This window comes from Amblyomma mixtum, chromosome 8 (genome assembly GCF_055824585.1).
Source record: "Amblyomma mixtum isolate Tamu chromosome 8, ASM5582458v1, whole genome shotgun sequence".
Taxonomy (NCBI): Eukaryota; Metazoa; Arthropoda; class Arachnida; order Ixodida; family Ixodidae; genus Amblyomma; species Amblyomma mixtum.
In genome coordinates this window covers 20,784,114-20,805,019 of record NC_143019.1, presented here as the reverse complement: position 1 = coordinate 20,805,019, position 20,906 = coordinate 20,784,114, and the positions used below count along the sequence as shown (strand labels likewise).

Here is a 20,906-nt window from a genome sequence, read left to right as displayed (position 1 = left end):
TTCCCTAGCAAAAGTGTCCATAAAGCGAGTCGTCCGTAATAACAAATCACGAAGAAAAGCAAGTGAATAAATATTCTGAGAAAAAAAAAAACACTTTATGATTACGGACTGTACTTCTCTTCATTGCGGCGGGCAAGGAAGTGGACACCGCACAATTTTGAAAGCTCCAGGTTTATTATTCTGGTCACCATTATCTTTAAAATTATGCAATGTAGATTGAAGAGTTAACGTTTGAAGTGGCCAGTGGTCGATGAGAAGCGTGATGGTGCCTCTTGGTGTGATGGAGTGTCTCCTATTACGACGACTGTTCGCATCTGAAAAACTCTGTTGAATGTGCTTTTGAACATAGCACACAGAGAATCTTTTTCACTGGTGTTCTGCACTTAAAAGGCATGGTATGGAACATCTAGTGGAGGAACTTGGGATTTTGCTCTCATCAATGTTCGCATTAATGGGACTAAACTACATGGGTGCCAATGGGCTCCATGCATTTTCGCTCTCTCCTCTGTCCGGACAGTGAGGTTCCATATTAACAAGGCGTAAATACATTGAAAAAGGTTCGGTCCCCAGAAAAATTGTCTATAATAAGGGTGGTCGTATCAATAAGAGCGCGGCTGTACTTTATGATTACATGCGAGATGCCCAATTGCATGCTTTGGCGACACACTGCAACACTTACCTGCGCCGGCTGTCTCGGATCATTTCATCGAGCGGCCGTGTGTTTCTGAGTGCACTCTGCTGGGCGTAGTCGTCGATTTCATTGTTGAATGGCACTGCACATTTGGACACAATGCCAGATCAACGTACGACTGGCGTAGCTTGGAGGGACAGCGATTTGAATTTCAGTTGCAGCTGGTTACAAAACAAGCTGTGCAAATCATGATGAGATACCTTGGCTATGCGGGAGAGCTTACATTCATTAATAAAAAGGGTAAATAGGGAAAGCTGCTGGTGACCGCAGCAATTTATTAGTATCCTGCTTGCCAGTTTAGTCATGCTGGCTTTGGTGCACTGGCTTAGTCACCAATGCATGCCGTTCGCTTGGTCAACGTGGCTATGCGAAACCAAAGAGAACACTTCTATCAGTGTATTTAGCACAAAACTCTCATATTATGGTCGTTCTTGAGATAGTAAACTTATTGCATTACCTAGAAGCAAGTTGGAGACATGTAAAACCTCTTAAGCTCTTTTAATCTCTTAAATGTGACCTCTTAAACTTGGCAGCCAGCACTTCTGTTGTCAAGTGATCTGTTTTTTTTCTCTTTTGAAACAAAATTTCACTTTAAGCACACTGTCAATTTTGCAGTCATATAAGAGAATTGGTATAACCTGTGTCCGAACTTGGAATGCCCTCTGATGAAGGATTCTCTGCTTCTTTAATTACCTCATGCACATTAAACATATCTAATATGGCACTTGGCTCTGCTGAGAAAGCGTACATTGTTGAAAAAGCTTTTGTTCGCTGAAAATGGAAAATGGTTAGCTCTTCGTCTTTACTTCTGACTGTGAATCATCTTTAGGGTAGTCACTCCAAATGTGCCACTATATTATTTTTACGGTTGTGCAGTCCTCAGTTGAATCAAGTGAAAAGTGAGTAAGCCAGAGGGCTCACCGTAAGAGCTGTAGTTTTTAGCATCGTAGCCTGCTGACGTTAGGCCCAGGGAAGTCTGCTCCTCTTCGTGGATCCCAAATGTGGTGGCAACCCATTGGTGGATCCTTTTGTTGTACCTGGGAAGAGCGACAAAAATAAAAAAAGACGTGAACATATCTGCTTGAGTTACCGTGCTTTGACTAATGCACTATTTCCACCACTTTTCTTTACTTGGTATTCATGGTGTCACAAATATAGCAATATAAAAAAAATATGGCTTGGTTGCTTTTACTGGCTTTGCACTTCATAACTTACCATTCACACAGTCGAACTGTCCGATGCAGTCAAGTTAGTTGATGCTGTTGTTAAAGGTGCACTGAAGAGGAATCTGAACTCGGATTTTTACAGCTGTAACTCGATCTACGCTTTAGAGCGTTCTTAGAAACTTCAAATTATTGCCCTGTGCGGCCGATTTCCCTAATTTAAATCCTATCAAATGTCCCGGCTCCCGCCTTTTTTTTTTATTTCTCCGCAGCCGGTGGGAGGAGTCGATCAACCTTTCAACCAATTCCGTGGCGCCTTGCCGCTCTGCCATCGGCGGAGTGATACGTAGTGATCGGCGAAATCAAGGAGTCCGCGCTTATTTTTATTTCCATGGGCCTAATTTGCAGTTATTTAGCCTCTGACTAGATCTATTTATTCACGCAAACCTAAAAAACAATAAAAGCGAAAGCAAAGCCGCCACGCGACTGCTTCAAAGGCACTCCATGCGTTGGTCGACTCCTCTCACCGTCGCGGGGAATTTAAAAAAAAAAAAAAAAGGCGGGAGCCCGTCGTTAATCCGATTTAAATTAGGTAAATCGGCCGCACAGGGCAATAATTCCAAGTTTCTAAGAATGCTCGGAACGTGTAGATCGAGTTCCCGCGGCAAAAAGACGCGTTCAGATCCCTCTTCAGTGCACCTTTAATGCACATCGACAAAAACATTATACGTTTTGGTGTAGCTTGCCGTCAATCTTTGTACATTTACAGAACAGAGAGACCTAAACCAATTGAGCAAGAGTCTGCTTTGCAGATTAGGTTCTTTTTACCTCTCTTAGAGAACATTGGTTTGCAGGTCTGAATTGTGAGCTAGGCGCGAACAGCAGCTGCACGCGCTTGCTGTCACACCTTTCTGACATAGCTTGTAGGCTTTGATTCTTGAGACGTATAAAAGGACACCTCGCCAGGTTTTGGAAAGTTAAAATATATAAGCGCAATAGGTGGGTAAGGGACGTGTGGTAGTCACTGCATTCTGCAAAAATGCAGCTGTGCACGTCGTGAAAGACGGCGGTATCCGAAAGCAAAGCCCCATTGTCCCCCCCCCCCCCCCTTTCTTCCTCGACGTGAGGAACCTGTCCCTCCATGTCTTTCGCTGGCGGCGAAACGGACGCACTTGTTACGTCAGACGGGCCCAAGCACTTCATTGGTCGATTGTTCAGAAGAACTTGCTTTGGGGCTAGTTGGTTAATGATTGAAGTTCAGAATGCCGCAAAAGACACACACACAGGAAAAATAGGGGATGACACAAAGAGCGCCTTTGTAGCCAACCGGAACACCCTCCTGGTTACCACCCCTGCCCTCCTTCTTCATCTTTATTTTTTTTTATTTATTACAAATACCTCAAGGGCCCTCGGGTGAGGGCTTTACGTCGGGGCGAGACAGAAAAACGCCAAGAATACGTCATGCCGGGACTATGCTCCGCACAAGGACGTCTACAGATCGGCTGTTTACTCCGGCTGGCGCCCTCGCTCCCCCACCACAGCCAGACTGGAACAGGAGTGAGAAGATGCCGCACGGAAACCGGCTGTTCCCCCGCGTGCACGTTCCGAGCGTTCCTAGAAGCTTCGAATTATTGCCCTGTGCGGCCGATTTCCCTAATTTAAATCCAATTAAACGTCTCGGCTCTCGCCTTATTTTTTAATTCCCCGCACACGGTGGGAGGAGTGAATTGACCTTCCACCCAGTCCCTTGGTGGCTTGCCGCTCTGCCATCGGCGGAGTGATACGTAGTGATCGGCGAAAGCAGATACCACGGGTATTTTGACTTCCGTGGGCCTAATTTGCGACTATGTAGTCTCTGACTGGATCTATTTATTCACGGAAACCTAAAAAAAAAACAACGAAATAAAACGCGAAAGCAAAGCCGCCACGCGACTGCCTGAAAGGCACTCCATGTGTTGGTTGACTGCTCCCACCTTCTGCGGGGAATTCAAAAAGAAAAAGGTGGGAGACGGACGTTAATTCGATTTAAATTATGGAAATCGGCCTCATAGGGCAATAATTCGAAGTTTCTAAGAATGCTCGGAACGTGTAGATCGAGTTCCCGCGGCGAAAAGATGAGTTCAGATTCCTCTTCAGTGCACCTTTAACGTCGTTCCGGGTTTTCTCGTAGATTAGAGGACGTGACATAAGAGCCCCTCTCAACCGACGTCTCGCGAGCCTTTTATGACACCGTACGGCTGGGTTCGTGTAAGAAACTGGCACCGGACGTCGCCGCGAGTCGCGAGAACGGGAATTAAAAAAAAATATGTTTTATTAATTATCGGCTCCCTTTTCGGGGACTCGTACTACGTGGCCTGAGCGCTCGGTAGCGTTTACTCACTTCATGATGTCGATGTAGACCGCGTACAGGAGCAGCATGAAGAGGGAGTCGTACCACGTGACCTCGCCGTCGTAGATCACCTGCAACGTATAGGCGCGTGCGTCACGGTGTTCAGCGCTTACTTTGTATACCAGTGCATTGGTTGTGGACGCTGCTGGCGTGCAGCAGTGGCGACAGGGCTGACTCACCAGGATCAGGATGACCACAGTGAAGGCGTAGAATATGGAGTCCCTGAACAAGGGCCACCACGTCACGGGCACCTCCTGCGAATCGCAAGGCAGTGGGCATCACTGCGGGGAAGTCGTCCGCGGATGTTTCTCTGCGCCGTCGGGACCACTCAGCGCGTGCACACTGGCGGCGCGCGGAGCACTACTGTATATCGCTTCGGTCAAGCCAGTCGCACTTACCCTAGAGAGCGTGCCTCCGATTTCTAAATGCTGTTGAGCGTACGTAGTACGAGAGCCGATCGAAGTTTTGTTGCGATTGAGTGGCGACAGCCCCGCCCGCCCTCATCGTTTTCTCACCGCGTGTGTTTGTGCCAAAGGTGCTCGGCGAAAAACCCACAGAAGGCTGCTCCTGGTTTCTCCATACGCTCACAGAGACAAACTTCATCGCTGTGATACCTGATTGTAGCCGGCGTTCCCGTTCCATTGGCGCTCTAGCGTCGTAGGGAAAACCTATGAGGACGCACGTAACACAAAGACCGAGTAAAAAATCACGCTTTACCTTCCCACCTAATCCATGTTCTCGAAAACCTGGACGAACGGGATGTTGGGTGCCCAGATCTCGGTCCACATTGATCTTTCTAACCGCACTGAGACGGTGGCTGTTTCCCTCGAGTGGATTATGTACCCAGGGGTTTACTTTGGAGCTTCTACTTCTTTTGTATGCTTTAATTAGTCATTTTCAGTAAGTACCGTTAGTAGAACAGACACGTTGTCAGTTAGCGGTGGAGCGCGATTCGCCTGACACACACACACAAAACAGGAACTAGAGAGGAACAAAGGCGGTGATCGTATTTAACAAAAGCTGTTGGCACTTGTGAAATCTATAGCTGCCGCCAGCCAGTCGGCAGTGCAGTCACGACTAGTACTTCATAAGAACCAACCATCTTGGCGAGTATGAGATGTACTATTTCGTTTGCGTAATAGGCCGAACGTCAAAAAAAAAAAAAATAGCGAGTTTTCTCGCGCGCAGTTTCGTAGGTCTGAGTACATCTTGTAGCTTGCTCTGCATTCAGTACCTGCTATTTGAACGATGGAGCGTGTTTGTGTTGTTTTTTTTTTGCTATAATGCGCATTTGCCGCGCCCGAGGAATAGTTTTTGATTACGTTTCTTCCCTTATCGGATCTGACGAATGGCGCGCTACGCCGCCGGTTTATTCCGGAGTGATTGACATCACTCTCTTCGCATTGCACGATGTCGTCTCCGTCGTCCACTCCACACACATCACCCCGTTCGCGAGAGGCGCTCTTCTACTGGCTTCCACATGTGACGACCCTCATTCTACATACTCCGTTTGCTCAATTGTTTACACCGCCTAGAACACGGAGAAGGCCCGTCTCTCAGGCGTCGGGATGACAGCAAGTATCAAAAACTACTGTCCCGCACTTTTCGCGTGCCTCACGTGGTGTCAGCCCTACTTATGACGTCATAGCCACCGTTCGGATGCTGACAGCGAAACCGTAACTACATTGCAGGAGGAATTCAACTGTAAATTATTTACCGGGCGCAGGAAAACATTTCACGTAATGGTATGCGAATGTCTGACGCACCATTCTAAAAAAAATAATCAGAGAGAAAAAATTTGGTGTTTCTACTGTATTTGGTGAAGCCTAACATAGCAGAAGACAGATGCAGGGCACATGCAAGAATAGTATGGCTGATATGATAACGCCAGCTTCTGTCGCTTGTGAACCAGCTATAGTTTATGCAAGATCCACCCCCGGAAGAGACGCAGAGGGAGGTTGCAGAACTCACCTTTCCGGAGCACAGGCCGCACAGTCCGATGACGAACAGCACGTTGAAGACCGCAGAGCCCACGATGGTCCCCGTGCCCACGTCCCCCTTCGCGATAAGGACGCCTGCGGTGGTCGGCAGGGGGAACCATTAGCGTTCCGTGTCCGCGTGGACATCGCTCAGAAGACCCTTCGAAACCTCTTCTATAGTGATTGGCTGATAGACGCTTCGAAACCCCTGCTGTACCGTGTTTGGCCGTTAACAGATCTGTAGGGTACGGTGATTCCCCGCGATTGACGATTAGCCAGAGACTGACGATTAGCCGCGGGGATGGCAAGTATGTGGACGCCTCCCCCCCCCCCCCCCCCCCCCTCTTTTGGAGGTAGACTGTATACGCCATTAAGTCCTGCTATCTGGAGACTGCCCTCATCGCTAATGACCACACAGGTTGTTGCACCACGTGTAAGTGCAGCTATGAATGGTTAGGCCCCCTCGAACGTGCTGTGCTGATGAGATGTACTGCATGCACATAGTGGCTGCTACCGTGAAGAGCGGTTGTAACCCGGGACAAAGAGAGAGAAAGAAAAAAAATAAACGACGCACGTGTAACGGGTGCCCGGACGTTGCTGATAACGCGCCACACAAACAACATCAGTGATTAGGTGGTCAGGCATGAGTGGAAGCGTGCGTTTTTTTTTTTTTTTTCAGTTTCAGTTCCATAAAGGTTATAGCTACGTGTGCGGGAGCGTGCACACTGCAGAACGGCTTTGGGAGATAGGCAGGCAGGACGTGTATATACCGAGTATGGCGGTGAAGAGCTCGGGCGCCGAGCTGCCTGCTGCCATGAAGGTGGCCCCGGCTACGTCCTCGGACAGGTTCAGCCGCTGGGCGAAAGAGGGGGGTAGTCATCTTGAGTGTGGGGTAGGGGAGCTCGGCTCTCTTCGTTATGTACCTCTATTTGTTTATATATTAAGGCGAAAGCCTTTTATGGCTCATACTGTCGTCCGTTAACAAAGCGTGCCACACGCGCTTAACTTGGGAACTAAAAAGGATAGAAGAAAACCAATGGTTGCTTCAGATAGAGGAGGAAAAAATGAACCTAGAAGCCACGTTTGGTGACTGTAGATTAATTAATTGATTATAGGCAAAAATGTTGAATTGCGTCGAAATAGTGCGGATGTCGATATAGCCACGGGAACGTCACATCCACCGGAAGTCGTCACGGCATAGTGTCCTCGGCTTTCGCCTCTCAACACTTGAGTTGCCAAAGTGTCCTCGCAATTTTTACATACACTGTGTGGAGGAGTGTATTGATAACAAATCCGAACAGACAAAACAAAGCGGCAGATTTTACAAAAATCAGTACAGCAGTAAGAATAATGATTTTTTTTTGTTTTTAAACATTGTTTACCTGTGTTGTATTGTTAACTTTTTCTCTCCCGCAAAATATTGCGCATTTCTTTTTTGGCTCGTCGTTTTCTATGATCATGGTTTCTTTTTCATTAGTACTTCTTTTATGTAATAATGCCCAGCTGGGACCTAACGTATTCTGAAATAAATAAAGTACGTAACAGGAATAGGAGCATTAGCAGTCACGCGCAAAGCAAGCAGGAGAACGCGCTACTCTGTAAAGAACGGCTGTATGTGACCGCAAGGCAAGAACGCAGATAATGACTGGCGGGAAAGTGGGGGATCTCTTACTGATACGATATCCGCGGAAAGAAGATGGTTCCACTCGTTCGGAGCGCGCGGCTTGAACGAATAATAAAAAGATGTTCGCCTAACAGCGGCTGATTCCAACTCTGTTCTGGTTGCCAAGGCGCGAAGACCAATACGATGGCATAGCTTTGTATAGAAAGCGAGTGGTAAACTTTTTTGGAATAGGCAGGGACAAATAAATTCTCTTCAAAGTGACAGATAGGCCAGGACAGGCTCGCCACACTTTTGCATTGTGTATACACAACACTGGCGTCAAAGCATGGTCTCCTTGCACAGATTCAAGTACAGCGTCTGTGAAAAATCTTCGGGCTGAGTGCGCTTATGAGCCTTGTGGTGCCACGACACGTACCCCAGAAGCTTAAAATTTTTAGCGGGTGCGAAGGAATCTCACACAGCTAAGAACTTTGATAGCTTCGTATAGGCGCCGTACGTTTCCTGTTGCACAGCTCAAATAGCAGATCGTGTGTCCTGAAGACTTTTGACTGAAGGTATACGTGCCGGATGCTTGCGCGAACACTTGCTCCCATTGCCGCCAATTGTACGGGGTCGCTCAACATGAAAGGGAACACGAAAACGCGCGTCAGCCGCACTTTGCGAAGGGCTGCCACCGAGGCGCATGCGCGGAAAGAGCAGCCAGCCCTGTTTACTGCGCATGTGCCTTTGTCGCCCCCTGGCGGCAGAACTTCGCGAAGCGCGGCTGCCACGCGCTCGCGTGTTCCCTTTCATGTTGAGCGACCCCGTACACAGAAGTGAAGCGATAATCACGAAGATGCGCAGGGACCTCTATTTCGCAAATCTCCATGTTACAAACGATGGCTCGGTGACAAGATTTTTCGCCACGTTTGTTACGATTTCGCAAGCCGTTGCTGTGTACGCCGATAAGCAGCGGGGTGGCTGCGAGGCCGATGAGTTAGAAATATCGGCTTAACCTCTCTGGTTAAGAGGATCCATCGCGTCGTTTTCAAAATGCACTCAGGCTTCCAGTGGTCGGAGTGAGTGAGGAGGTGCAGTTTGGCGCCGCTTATGTGTCGTGTGCGGTTACGGACTCGACAGTGGATACGCTGCTGAGAAATGCGCGGCTCTTCTGTTCCGCAACCGCGCGTACAAATTGATGAGACGCCGGGACAGGCGGAGGGAGCAAAACATTATCCCGTTGCGACATCGCTTGGCCCATAGCGTATACCCAAAGTGGCGAAATAGCCACGGCTTCACGGGGGAAGATCGGGACGCCGTCACTGTCGATCAGCAGCGGCGGGCTGAGATCGTTCGGGTCATCGGACGCGGTATTTGTTGGCGTGCGCTTGCGCAAGCTTGCCTGTTTGGGCAGTAAGTATAGCGCGATAAGCTCACGGACGGGCTAGACGCCGTGGCGGGAGTGAACATTCGTGAGTACGATCTCCTAATCGGAGCGGGTTGTGCATTGATGAGCAGCGGGAATGGATCGGGAACGGTGGAGCAATTGCCTGCAGAAACCGCAAGGCTAACCCCACCTGTAGCTTACAGCATCTCAACTCAACTGGATCGGGATTGCCTCCGGTTGCCTATAGCGCGTGTGGCTGAGTGACTGGATATGCAACGGCACGGAAGATCCAGGCGTAGGTGTGCTATAATCCGCGTACAGAAGATGGCACTAGTGAATGGACGTACAGTCTTTGTCAAAAGTAACCAGGCTGCATGGTTTGCTTCTAGCTTATATAGTGGAGCTCTTGTGACTTTCCTAAAGATCAAAAGTTGTTTGAAGGTAAGAAGACCCCCAGTCCTTACCTTTAACGACCATTTCAGCTTCAGTGAAGCTGTAAGGGCTCCACTGTACGAGCAAGAAGCAAACCATGCAGCCTGGTTACTTTTGACAAAGACTGTAGATGTCCGTCCGTCATGGCCAGTGTGGCCACTTATTGAACAATGGTTGACCACATGTCTTCAAGCGCAAGTCTGCAGACCTATACGCGAGGCTTTAACTCCTGCATTTGTTCACCGTTGCCAAATAGTTGGTTTGCTTTATTGGTTTATTGGGGTTTAACGTCCCGAAGCGACTCATGCTATGAGGGACGCCGTAGTGGAGGGCTCCGGAAGTTTCGACCACCTGGGCTTCTATATCGTGCACTGACATCGCACAGTACACGGGCCTCTAAAATTTCGCCTTCATCGAAATTCGGCCGCCGAGGCCGGGATCGAACCCGCGTCTTTCGGGTCAGCAGCAGAGCGCCATAACCACCGTTGCCAAATAGATGTCAAAACCTTAATGAATACAACCTATATGAACCGATACGGGACCTGTATGCGCGCATGTATGATCCCACTTATAGGCATACAGGACCCATAAATATTCATATGACAGTGATATAGCAAGAACCCCATAAGTTCGCATGGGAATCTCATGTCATCAGTTTGTGAAGTTTTATTTTACTGTAGCCGCCGCGGTGGCTTAGTGGTTATGGCGCTCGGCTGCTGATCCGAAAGATGCGGGCTCGATCCCGGCCGCGGCGGCCGAATTTTGATGGAGGCGAAATTCTAGAGGCCCGTGTGCTGTGTGATGTCAGTGCACGTTAAAGAACCACAGGTGGTCGAAATTATCTGGAGCCCTCCACTACGGCGTCCCTCATAGCATGAGTCGCTCTGGGACGTTAAACCCCATAAACCAAACAAGGTTGTGAATTTTTCATTTAGTGTAGCCGCTGTGGGGACTCAGTGGTCATGACCCGAAAGACGCGGGTTCGATTCCGGCCGCGGCAGTCACATTTCTATGGAGGCGAATTGCTAGAGGCCCGTGTGCTGTTCGATGTCAGTGCACATTGAAGAACCCCAGGTGGCCGAAATTGTCCGGAGCCCTCCACTACGGCGCCCTTCATAACCGGACTCGCTTTGCGACGTTAAACCGTGTGAAACATAAAACCTAATCCTTTTAGTGTATACAATCAGGCTTTGGAAAAGACTGAGCAGTACTCACGGCGCAGCATTCCTCCAGGGAGGCGATGAAGTAGTCGTCGCAGACCACGGCCAGAGCGTAGAACATGTAGAGCACCACCAGGATGTGCACGATGACGCCGCCCCGGGCGCGGGCCTCGTGCGAGAACAGGTCTGGTGGAAACTCGTGGTACGCTGCGAATACGAAAACAGGGGTGGTCTTCTGAGGCTGCGCATTCCCCTGCGCAATCCATAGACACGTTCAGTCCCTTACCTCGCAGTACATTGATTACATTTCATTAGCGCGGATTGGCTTTGCTACGTTGAGCTGACGACTCACGCACGTGCACGTGCTATCGGAGGCTAGCCCGCGGATAAACCCACTTCATTCACGCCACACGTGGTACTTAAACGAAAAACTATGAATCGTCCGTGTTTTGTAGCGTAAGCTACACTACGCTGGCTGGAAGGAGCTTCGCGTGCCCTCTGCGCCGACCACACTGCGCATGCGCGGCAGCCGCGTGACGTCACGAGAGGCGCATCTGCGTCGCCCTCGCCGCCGCCGGCGCGCGCGCTCCTCTCCGACTAGCCCCCGACGGTCCGCCGGTCGGCGCATTTCAGAGGTGTGACGTCACAGTCTCAGCAGACGCGCCGAAGCCGCGTGCGCCCGCCGCTGTGTTTAGGACTGCCGCGCGCTACTGCGCATGCGCGAGGAGGGCGCACCGTGGGTACATAATGCGCGGGACATGCGGTTGAGGTAGTGTGCTCTACATGGAGTCTAAAGAGAGTCGGGCCGCTGTGAAGACTGAAAAACCTCAATTCCTTGGACCCCGAGGTTGTCGCTAGGCAGTTAACCGCTTACGCTACGTATATGCTGTCATAGCAGAGCTAAGCCACAACCATTCTTTTTTTTTTGGTCGGGCGGATGTGTATACTGAGTCTGCGCACGATTGGTTCTCGCCTCGAGATGATGTCACTGTCTCTTTGTTGTTTTTTTTTGGCAAAGCGACAACCGCATTGATGGCTTACATGATACGTCACTAGTGGAGATCTCTGCAAAGGTTCGACAGTTCCCTATTCGGCCTAATCGTCGTTAACAAACAAGCTGCGGAAGATATACGAACTGACAAAGTTCTGTTGTCTCTGTGAGAGACGGCAAATTTGCAATACTTGTGTCATTTCTGGCTCGAAGTATGTGTGTGGAGCGGTGAAGCCTTCACCGGCCATTCTTATTGCAAAGCATGTAAATGTATGCACGCGTGGGCTAAAAATGTCTTTTCCTTCATCGTTTCTTTGCATAGTAAGCGAGTCTGTCTCGCTGCAGAAATGCTCTCTTTCGTTCTCTACATGTCGTCTCAGTGCGGAGCCACTATGCAGGCGGTCGAACTCGAGCAAGCCTGCGTCCATGTAGACCGGTCGCGCATTTGTCGTCTGCTTCGGTAAGTGGAGTAATTTCTCAATAAGGCAGCCGTCCACTTCGGATTTCCATTAACCGCACTGGGCCGCGGTACACCATTCTGTGGGTAGAAGAGTTTCGAGTGTATACGTATATATAAAAAAAAAATCAGGGGGCACTTTGGCTCTCTAAAGTTCAGTAACACGTTCTGCTGGGCGAGTTGGTTCATCTTGGTAAAGTAAAAGCTTTTAGCGCAAAACGACTAAGAAAGGACGGGGACAGAACACAGACACAAAGTGCTGCAAGGCGAAAGCCTTTCCTGGCGCACTGTTTGGCATTGACTGCCAGAATGTTTGTGCTGTACTAGTGCTTTATTTGAGTACACACTTTGACTACACATTACAACTACACACTTTGACTGCTTCTTTAGCACGACTCTCTCTCTCTGCTTCGATGAGTTCGGTTGTATCGATGGCTGTGTTCGCAGTAATGAGGCATGTAATGTGGTCACCCACGGACGCCTTACGCCCCCTGTCGGAGCGGACAACTATTTCATTATTTGTCGTCTGCTCCAAAAGGTGGCGTCAGGCATCCGTGGGTGACCTCATTACTGCGAAACCGCGCACTCTGACGTCATAACCGTTTCGACCAACCGGAAAGCGTGACACCTCCGCTGACAACCCTCTGTCGACAACGATGAGGCATTAAAGGCTTTCGCCTTAGAAAAATTAAAGAATGACGTAATTCACGCCATAGGTTTGCTTTTTAAAGAGTGCGGACGCTAGCCGTGACGCTGTAATGGAAAAGAAAATTGGTACATCCCGCGTGCGCGAGTATAAAAATTGCGCGCCACACCTGCGCTGTAAACGTCGCGGGTCCCCTGTGTTGTGCGAAACTGCGGAGGGCGTGGTCTGCCGACTACAACTACGTTGTTGTGCACGGCCATAACGAGGCGCTGAAGCCGCGTAGACGGTGTACAGGCATGCAGTGCGAACGACAATGAGCGTATATACACTAACGAGCGCCTGATGTCTATGCTTGGAGCGCTGTGGGTAGCGAGACTGCGTGCATTGCTGCATTGTGTCCTCCCGGTCACGTGGGCGATAAAAAGACATGCTAGCTTCGTCTTCAGCCTATTCTCCGTCGTTGTACGGGGCCGAGGCAAACTGCGCGGTGTCACGGCAGGCGTTGGTAGGTATACGTGCCGGCCGAAGAAGTCTGAACGGTGCGTCGGGATGCAGTCCACGATTGGTACCCAGATGTCGGTGGGGATCGTGATTTGATTTTGTTCGAAGTAGTTCTCCTGCAGACGCTTGATTCCTTTAGAGCCTTTTTAAATTTGGATTCAAAAGTAAAAAAAAAATGGGAGGGGGCACTTAAGCGTGTGACGTAATAGCGTAAATGGATTAGTCAAATGTTTAGGGGAATCCCCCAAGGTGGAGTAAATTTGTAATAAGGGAGTAATTACTCATTGGCATCCACCCAAGCGCAGCAATACGGCTACAAAGGAAAGCTATAAAGCTTTCTCAGAAACTTCGTAGTTAAAGAAAAATTCGTCCTGGTCCGGGGTTCGGGGTCGAATTTTTCTTTAACTACGAAGATTCTGAGAAAGCTGTATAGCTTTCCTTTGTAGCCGTATGGCTGCGCTTGGGTGGATGCCAATGAGTAATTACTCCCTTATCAGCGTAAATGGATTAATGTCTGCAAATTGGTCATTCCTGCCCCGGAGCTCAGTTTGCTCACAATGCGGCGGGCAGGTTGTGATTACGCAACAAGGTCACGTGACCTAGATGGCTCAGCTAGGTTGCTTCTGCGGGGATTTTTCGCTCACAACGACGATGACGACGGATTTTCTGCAGCACTGGCGCCTTACCGCCATCGCGTTAGAATAAAGTTGGTTACTGGGCTGAAATAAGCGTTCCCTTTTGTACTGTTCCTGCTTGTATATCATACCCTCAGATTGCTAGGATCGCAGTTGACGCGCGTCACTTCTCTTTCTCCCTTTTCCTCTGTCTGTTTTTTTTTCTTTTCATTTGCGCGAGGTTTTAATGGCCACAAGTTTCTACCGTGACTCCTGCGATGAGACTGGTACGTTGCTTCTAGGGCCGGGTACAACTCAAGAACGAATTTGTTAAAGTGGAAAGACGGGCTAGTTGGTCTTGGTACGTAGAATGCGTTTTTTTTTTCAGCGCAACAAACGCAGGACGAACGCTGACTTCAACTGATTGTTTATTGGCACAAACTAAATATATACACAACAACAAAGTTCTGATACCCCAGCTCACAAACGTATGCCCCGCACTTTCGCATCCGCTTTTAACAAGTTTAACAACTAGGCAGTTTTTACCTAGGCACACGCGACATTCTAGTCTTTAGATATCGCAACTCCTTGGGCGATAACACAACAGATGCAGTATTAACGCACTTATCACCTTGATTGTGTATCTCAAAGGCTTCAAAAATTTTCCTGCAATTCTGCTGCTTGAAGCTACGCAGCACAAACATTTTTTGAGAACCGACCGACACCATTGGTTGGAATGGGGTCCTTTGATGGGGAACGGCCGCTTTTATCTCGACTTGTATTCGACTGTAGTTGAGGTGCCTAGCTAGTTTCCCGAGCAATGTGTTTGCCTCAACGCAGTAGTGCTATGCGGGGAAGCTATCACTCATCTCTGCCAGCTGGCAGAAGCGTGGAAAAGTACGCGGACGGAATTGGAAAGTATCACCCCGGCTTTTATTTTCTGCTGTCTGCGACTAAGTTGCCGCCGAGATGGCGTCCAGAAGTAGTGAGAAAACTAAAAAAAAAATGTCCCTGCTATAACCTTTTGGCCAGTGGTCGCACCAGAACGCATCGGCATCGTTCCGGTCAGAGCTGTGTAGGTCGCCTTTATATGTAACTTTTTATTTTCTACTTTTTCGTCTGGGAGTGATCGCTCACTTACCGGGTCTGATGCAGTCGATGTCCTCCTCCCCCTCTTCGTTTTTCGTTTCGTTTCGCCACTTTTCCTTGGCTCCTTCTTTTGTAGCGTTCTTGGAGATGTTCTTGGCCGGAGCTACTCCCTCCTCCGGGGGCTTCGGCTTGGACGCTGCCTCCTCCTCCTGCTCCTCCTCTCCTGCGGTGCGGCCTTTCTCCGGCTCGGACGGTTTCTGTTCCTCTTTTCCGGACGGCTTACTTTCTTCTTTCGGCTTTGGCTTTGGCTTGTGTTGTTTCGTTTTCTCCTCCGGCTGGTCCTCCGATTTCGGTTTTACCGCCTGCTCGTCCGTCTTGGTCGCTGGTTCCTCCTCGGTGGATTTTGGTTTGGCGTTGGTGTCCTTTCCGGGTTTCTCCGGCTTCGCTTTGGGCTCTTGCTCCGGTTCTGCCGCCGGCTCGCCCCGTTCCTCGGCCGTCTCCGTCCCTGATTTGCCCTTGGCGGCCTGTTCCGATTTTTCTGCGGTTTTCCCGCCCGATGCCTTTGACGGCTCTTCTTTTTCCTCGGTCTCTGCCGTAGTCTTTGGCTTGGCTTTGGGCTTCTTGTCGTCTGCACCATCTTTCGAAGCCGTCTGGCCCGAGGGTTCTTTCGGTTCCGGTTCGCTACCTTCTGCTGCGCCCGTCTCCACCTGCACTCCCGGCTGGCCAGCTTTGCCGTCGCCTTTAGGTTCGCCGACCGTGTGCTCTCCTTTGCCCTTGCCAGCTTCGTCTTCGTCTTTTTCCTTTGGCTTTCCTTTGCCGCCGGCGCCGCCCGTCGACTTGGGCTTTGGCTGAGCACCGCCTTCCTTTGTGGGAATTTTGTCCTCCGCACCGGCGGAGTTTTCAGGCGAGGCCCGTTTGAAGAGCGGGCTTACGTGTCTTGTAGGCGCCGGGCCGACATCCGTTTCCGGTGCAGACGAGCTGAAGCCGTCGTCTGCTTCGGCCGCTCCGCCGCCTGCGACGGCGAGCAGACGACGGCCCACCAGATAGCCGTTGGCGTTGCTCTCGGGCGCAACTGCATATTTGAAAAAAAAAAAGAGCAGAAAAGGAAAGTAAACAATACGTTAGTACTAGGTGTAGTAAAAGGGAGGAAACTTATCAGCGCAGGAATCTCGTGTCCGCTATGCGGTGTAATGCGTTTCGCCCACAATGCATGAGCGGAGGATGAACCAATAAAGTCGCCCCGACACCCATTGTTGCTTTGTTAGAACTAAAACGCGTCGCTGCTTTCCTCTTTCCTTCGTTTCGTCGTCTCCGCTTGATCGCTGAGTGCCTCCCCCGCATCCGTCTTTTATTAATGTCATAGCATTAAAAGCCTCATCGAAAAAAAAGTGTCGTCTGTCATAAAATTCGCCCATTGGATGGAGGAAAGTGACGTCATTTCCGGTGAAGGCATCGACGGCTTCTTATACTGTCTCATTGCCAATACATATGCTAATTAGGTTCCTCTGTGGATTTTTTCTTCGTTCTTATAATTCACGGGCGAAACTTTCTCCCTCGATTCGTGAGCGTTTCAGAGCCTTCTCCTGAGATATATATGCGTAGTTAGAGATTACACCGAACAGATAAAGAAACCGTGTTCGAGTTGGTCGTCTGCTTGCGTCGAAAGGTTTAGACGGAAAGGGAGTGACAGAGAGGAAAAAAATAAGAAGAGAAAGAACCGAAGAGTCGTGAAAAAGTTACGAGAACCTCTTCGTCTGCTTTGCAGACGGCGAGCTTTCAGGATCGATCGTCGTATGTTAACCTCCGCACGAAAAAGAGGGTATATGTTGTACAAATAATAAATTCAAAGCAACGGAGAAGTACTGCGACGGGACGGGAAGGGGGAAAAAAAAAGACAGAAAGAAGAGTTCTGCTTTCACGCACTGCTTGAAAGCTGAAGGGACTGCTTTTCGACTTTCGTTGCCGTCTGTTACGAAGGTCGCCGCTTCATGAAAAAGTAATGACGAACTAAAAAAAATATAGTCGTTAAAGAGCTCGGAGGGCCCTCTCGAGCGTCTCTTGGCTCGCCGGACGACCCTTAATCCGGGGGCAGAACGAGGCAGCAGAGTGGTCGGTGCTCAGTCGCGAAGGTTTCGGAGATGTAAGGTGACGGCTTCGGAGAAGCGTAGTTTGTATTTATGTGCTCAGAACTCGGTACGGGGCAGTTAACGCATATTGAGCCACTGTGAATGCCTGGCTGCTCAAGGAAAAACGTGATGAAGTTGCCAGGGAGGGGGGGGGGGGGGGGGGGGGGGGGGGGAGTTATATTTGCAGACGAGCGCGGATCAGTATTTAATTGGATTGATTTATCAGGCGTTATGGCTGGAAATTGGTTTGTTATCGGGCGCGTAACGCTTTTATGGTGAGGTTTTCTGTGAGAATGCTATTTATCCCACCGTGTTTGGCCCTTCGGTGAACAGTCTACGTGTTGTTGCGCAAAAGTTTTGTGTTTCGTTCGGCGTTAGCGTTTTTGAGGCAGCATGATTTGTGTGTTCAGGCCGAGAATAATGGCATATCGCACAGGGCGCGAAAGCCGTTGCTTTCTTTGCAGGTTGGGTTTATTATCGTCTATCGTATCTTCCTACACTCGACGCCATTGTAAATTGCCCTTTGTTTGACCTATTTCTTCCGTCTTTTTTCCCTTCTGACTTTCGGGTATGGTAGAGAAGGTCACGATCCGCAGCAGTTTTGCACTGTGAAAACAGCAGTATGAAGCCATCATCATCATAATGAGCATAATCACCGTAGTCATCATCATCACAATCATAATAAATTCTTCTCTTAGTTTATCACTTCGTTCAGGGCATAGAGTTTCTTACTATTACCTAGAGGGAAAGCTGGCAACCCGTCTATGGGAGTTTGCATGGAGGTCCCTCGAGACCACTTCAGCCACCATGGACGCTCAAAGCATCATGGGGCGGTGAGCTACCGACTGCTGAACTACAACTTTTGTCCAAAAAATAATAAAAAATGAAGCTTTTTGATAACTACAGATGTCCTAACACTCAATATCTTGTCTAATGATTGCAACAAACGAGCAGAAAAGCATTTAATTGCAAAGTTTGCCCAAAATAAGAGATGGCTAGCTCTCCCATTGGCCAAGTAATGAACACTACAAAAACTAATATTTCGTAATGAACAGGCGCATTTTTAAAAGTAAATATGTTTTCAAAAAAATGTTGTTGCTTAGATACTTTAAGAGCTTTTTTTAATGGCATTTCGGAAAAGTGAAACCTTTTATTGGCGTCGTGTGTCTATGCGTTTTCACTACTATGGATTTTGCACACTGCGTTCGCGCGAAAGTCGTCTGCGCACACACGAACAGCGTTTTCGGAATGAAACGTCTTAGTAATAACACTCCATGTTCCCGAAAAAATACGACTGTCTCGCAACAAGTAGCTCACCGCCCCATGCTGCTTTGAGCGTCCATGGTGGCTGAAGTGCAGCGCCGCCAGCTTTCCCTCTAGGTAATAGTACGAAACTCTATGGTTCAGGGTTCCTGTACTGGAGGCCTGTGTCAAATTCCTTTTCCCTTGCAGACAAATCTGTGCTGACGTGTAATGCCTTTCAATGTCATCCGTCGGCCTCAGAATCTACGTTAACCAAAGTTTTACTTAATCTACCGGCCTTGTCAATTGGAAGAACTTCTGCGGGGGCTTATATGAAGCACTGTCATGATTCAGACTCAGGTGTTCGTCAGTTATTTACTAGAATTCAATTCAGATACAGCAGTGTCGTTCCAATTTGGTGACCAAGTTTATTTGTGGGTGACTGGTTGCGTTCAGTGACTGTTTCGTTGACAACTTCATATTTTACAGCGGTGTTTCCTGGGACGCGGTTGCCACATTTCTTGGTGGCTCAGTGGTTAAGGCGCTCGGCTGCTGAACCGGAGGACTTGGGTTCAGACCCGACCGTTGAGACCGCGTTTTCATGCAGGCGAAACGCTAAAAGGCGCTCGTGTGGTGTTATAATCCCAGCGCACATTTATAATCCCAGGGGGCCTAATTGATCCGAAGTCTTCCACTACGGCGTCCATCATATACCATGTGTTGCTTCGGGACGGTAAACTCGACAATTTACATTTGTATTTGTATCCAAAAAGCACATTGCTGCGTCATCGTCTGAGGACATCCATTACGGACGGGGATGTCTTTACTTCGACTAAGTTTACTGTCTACCTGCATTGCGCGTTTAACGACACAATGCTGTGTTTAACACTTTCTCATACGAGCACAGTCTGCCGGCACAGGCACTGAATCGCTGTAGGCACTGACTGCGGCATGATTAGTGTAGAACACTTGCTACTGACGCTACTGCACATTTCTAGCGTGTATAGCCTCGTCCGCCAAGTCTTCCAAGTCGCCTTTCGCGAAAGCAAACGACGCGGCGTGCGCAGACGGCGCTCTCGGGATCGCGCAGCAGACGACAATCGCGGCGCCCCCATGAGGCAGAAACAGAAAACAAATCTAAGCGGAGGAAAGAGACCGGGAGGTTAGCCTCGCTTAGGGAGCAAATAAATCTCCCGGGTCGGCTGTCACACAGGGAGTCTTATTGGGAGATGGGGGAAAAGAGGAAATGGACTTCGCTGTGTGCAGAGGGGCAGCGGCAGACAGTTGGGCGGCGAGACCTGTCGTACCCGCGACCCGTGCACACAGAAGCGCGATTGTCGCACGGTCGTTTGCGGGTTACGGGGGTGCGCGAGTCTCGGGGGACGGCCGCCAGATGTCGCCACCTTCGTCGTTCGTCGCTGCTCGGCGAGCGACAAACACGGTGTACGCGGTGAGCGTGGACAAAGGGGGAGGGGAAAATGGAAGCGAGTGGAAGGAGGGCGAGAGGATGAATTGATTTACGGCCCGTTATCGCCATCCCGGCCACCATAGCGCTGCCGCCGCCTGTCGCGTTGCCTAGTAATAGCCGCTAAATTGAGCCTCGAAACGCGAGCTATAGTAGTGGGCGCGGGTGGAAAAAGGTACAGGCCTGCAAGGTACGAGGAGGGTTGTGGTGAGGGTTTCAGCGAGTGCGACGGAAAAAGGGAGAGGGCGTTCAGGGAGCGAAAGGGGTGTCGGGAGAGACGAAACGGAAGGAGTAGGTGGGGGAGAGACGCGCGCGCTAACGGAGAAACAAAGACAGTAAAAATGGCGGGCTCACGCGCCGTCCCCGAACGACGAAACAAAAAATAGTTGAAAGCCGAGAAGCGAGCGCGCTGCAGCAGAGGAATAAATAAGCTGCGACATTGATCGAGCCGGCTGAACGGCGGGCTTTGTGGGAAAAGCCCGGTTCTGTTCGCCTCGGGCTGAGCTGTAGAGCGCCTGCGAAGCTTGCTGCTCCTTGTGCGTTGCGGCTGTGCGGGAAAGCCGAAGCGAGCGAGAAGAAACGTATTGTTCGAGGCCCGTGTGTGGCGTCACTGTCGTGGGTGGTAGAGAGCGGCTTACCGAGACGAAAGAGACTGACGTGTTGAAAGGAGAAAAGTGTCTGCGGGAGAAGCTAAAGCAAAGGGGTTGATAGTGGAGAGGTAAATGGTTAGAGTAGTAGTAGTAGTAGGCGGTAAGACGACAGTAAAAGAAGGAACAGAGGGTGTTTTCATCGAAATCGCGGTTCGACAGCGGAACTGGTGGGAAGACTTTTGATGACAGAGGAGTGGGGTAGGTTCCTCAGGTATGTAACGGTGATTGTTTTCGTGGTCGTATGACTGCTGGGACACATTTTTCTTGTTCCCTCTTTTCAAGTTTCAATATAATCTGTGTTCGACTGTCGCGATGAAAAAA

General features: G+C 49.6%; 1 protein-coding gene across 1 annotated transcript in view; it reads right to left on the bottom strand.

Annotated features, from left to right (window-relative positions):
* LOC149331610 (sodium/potassium/calcium exchanger 4-like) overlaps nt 1–20,906 on the bottom strand; it is a 63,637-nt gene that overhangs the window by 23,485 nt on the left and 19,246 nt on the right. Inside the window, exons 2-9 of the mRNA XM_089556779.1 lie at nt 15,155–16,174; nt 10,860–11,011; nt 6,993–7,077; nt 6,215–6,318; nt 4,423–4,497; nt 4,235–4,314; nt 1,613–1,728; nt 680–773 (exon numbers count right to left, since the gene is read on the bottom strand). Coding sequence (XP_089412905.1) covers nt 680–773; nt 1,613–1,728; nt 4,235–4,314; nt 4,423–4,497; nt 6,215–6,318; nt 6,993–7,077; nt 10,860–11,011; nt 15,155–16,174 — 1,726 coding nt within the window. The remainder of the gene's footprint in view (nt 1–679; nt 774–1,612; nt 1,729–4,234; nt 4,315–4,422; nt 4,498–6,214; nt 6,319–6,992; nt 7,078–10,859; nt 11,012–15,154; nt 16,175–20,906) is intronic.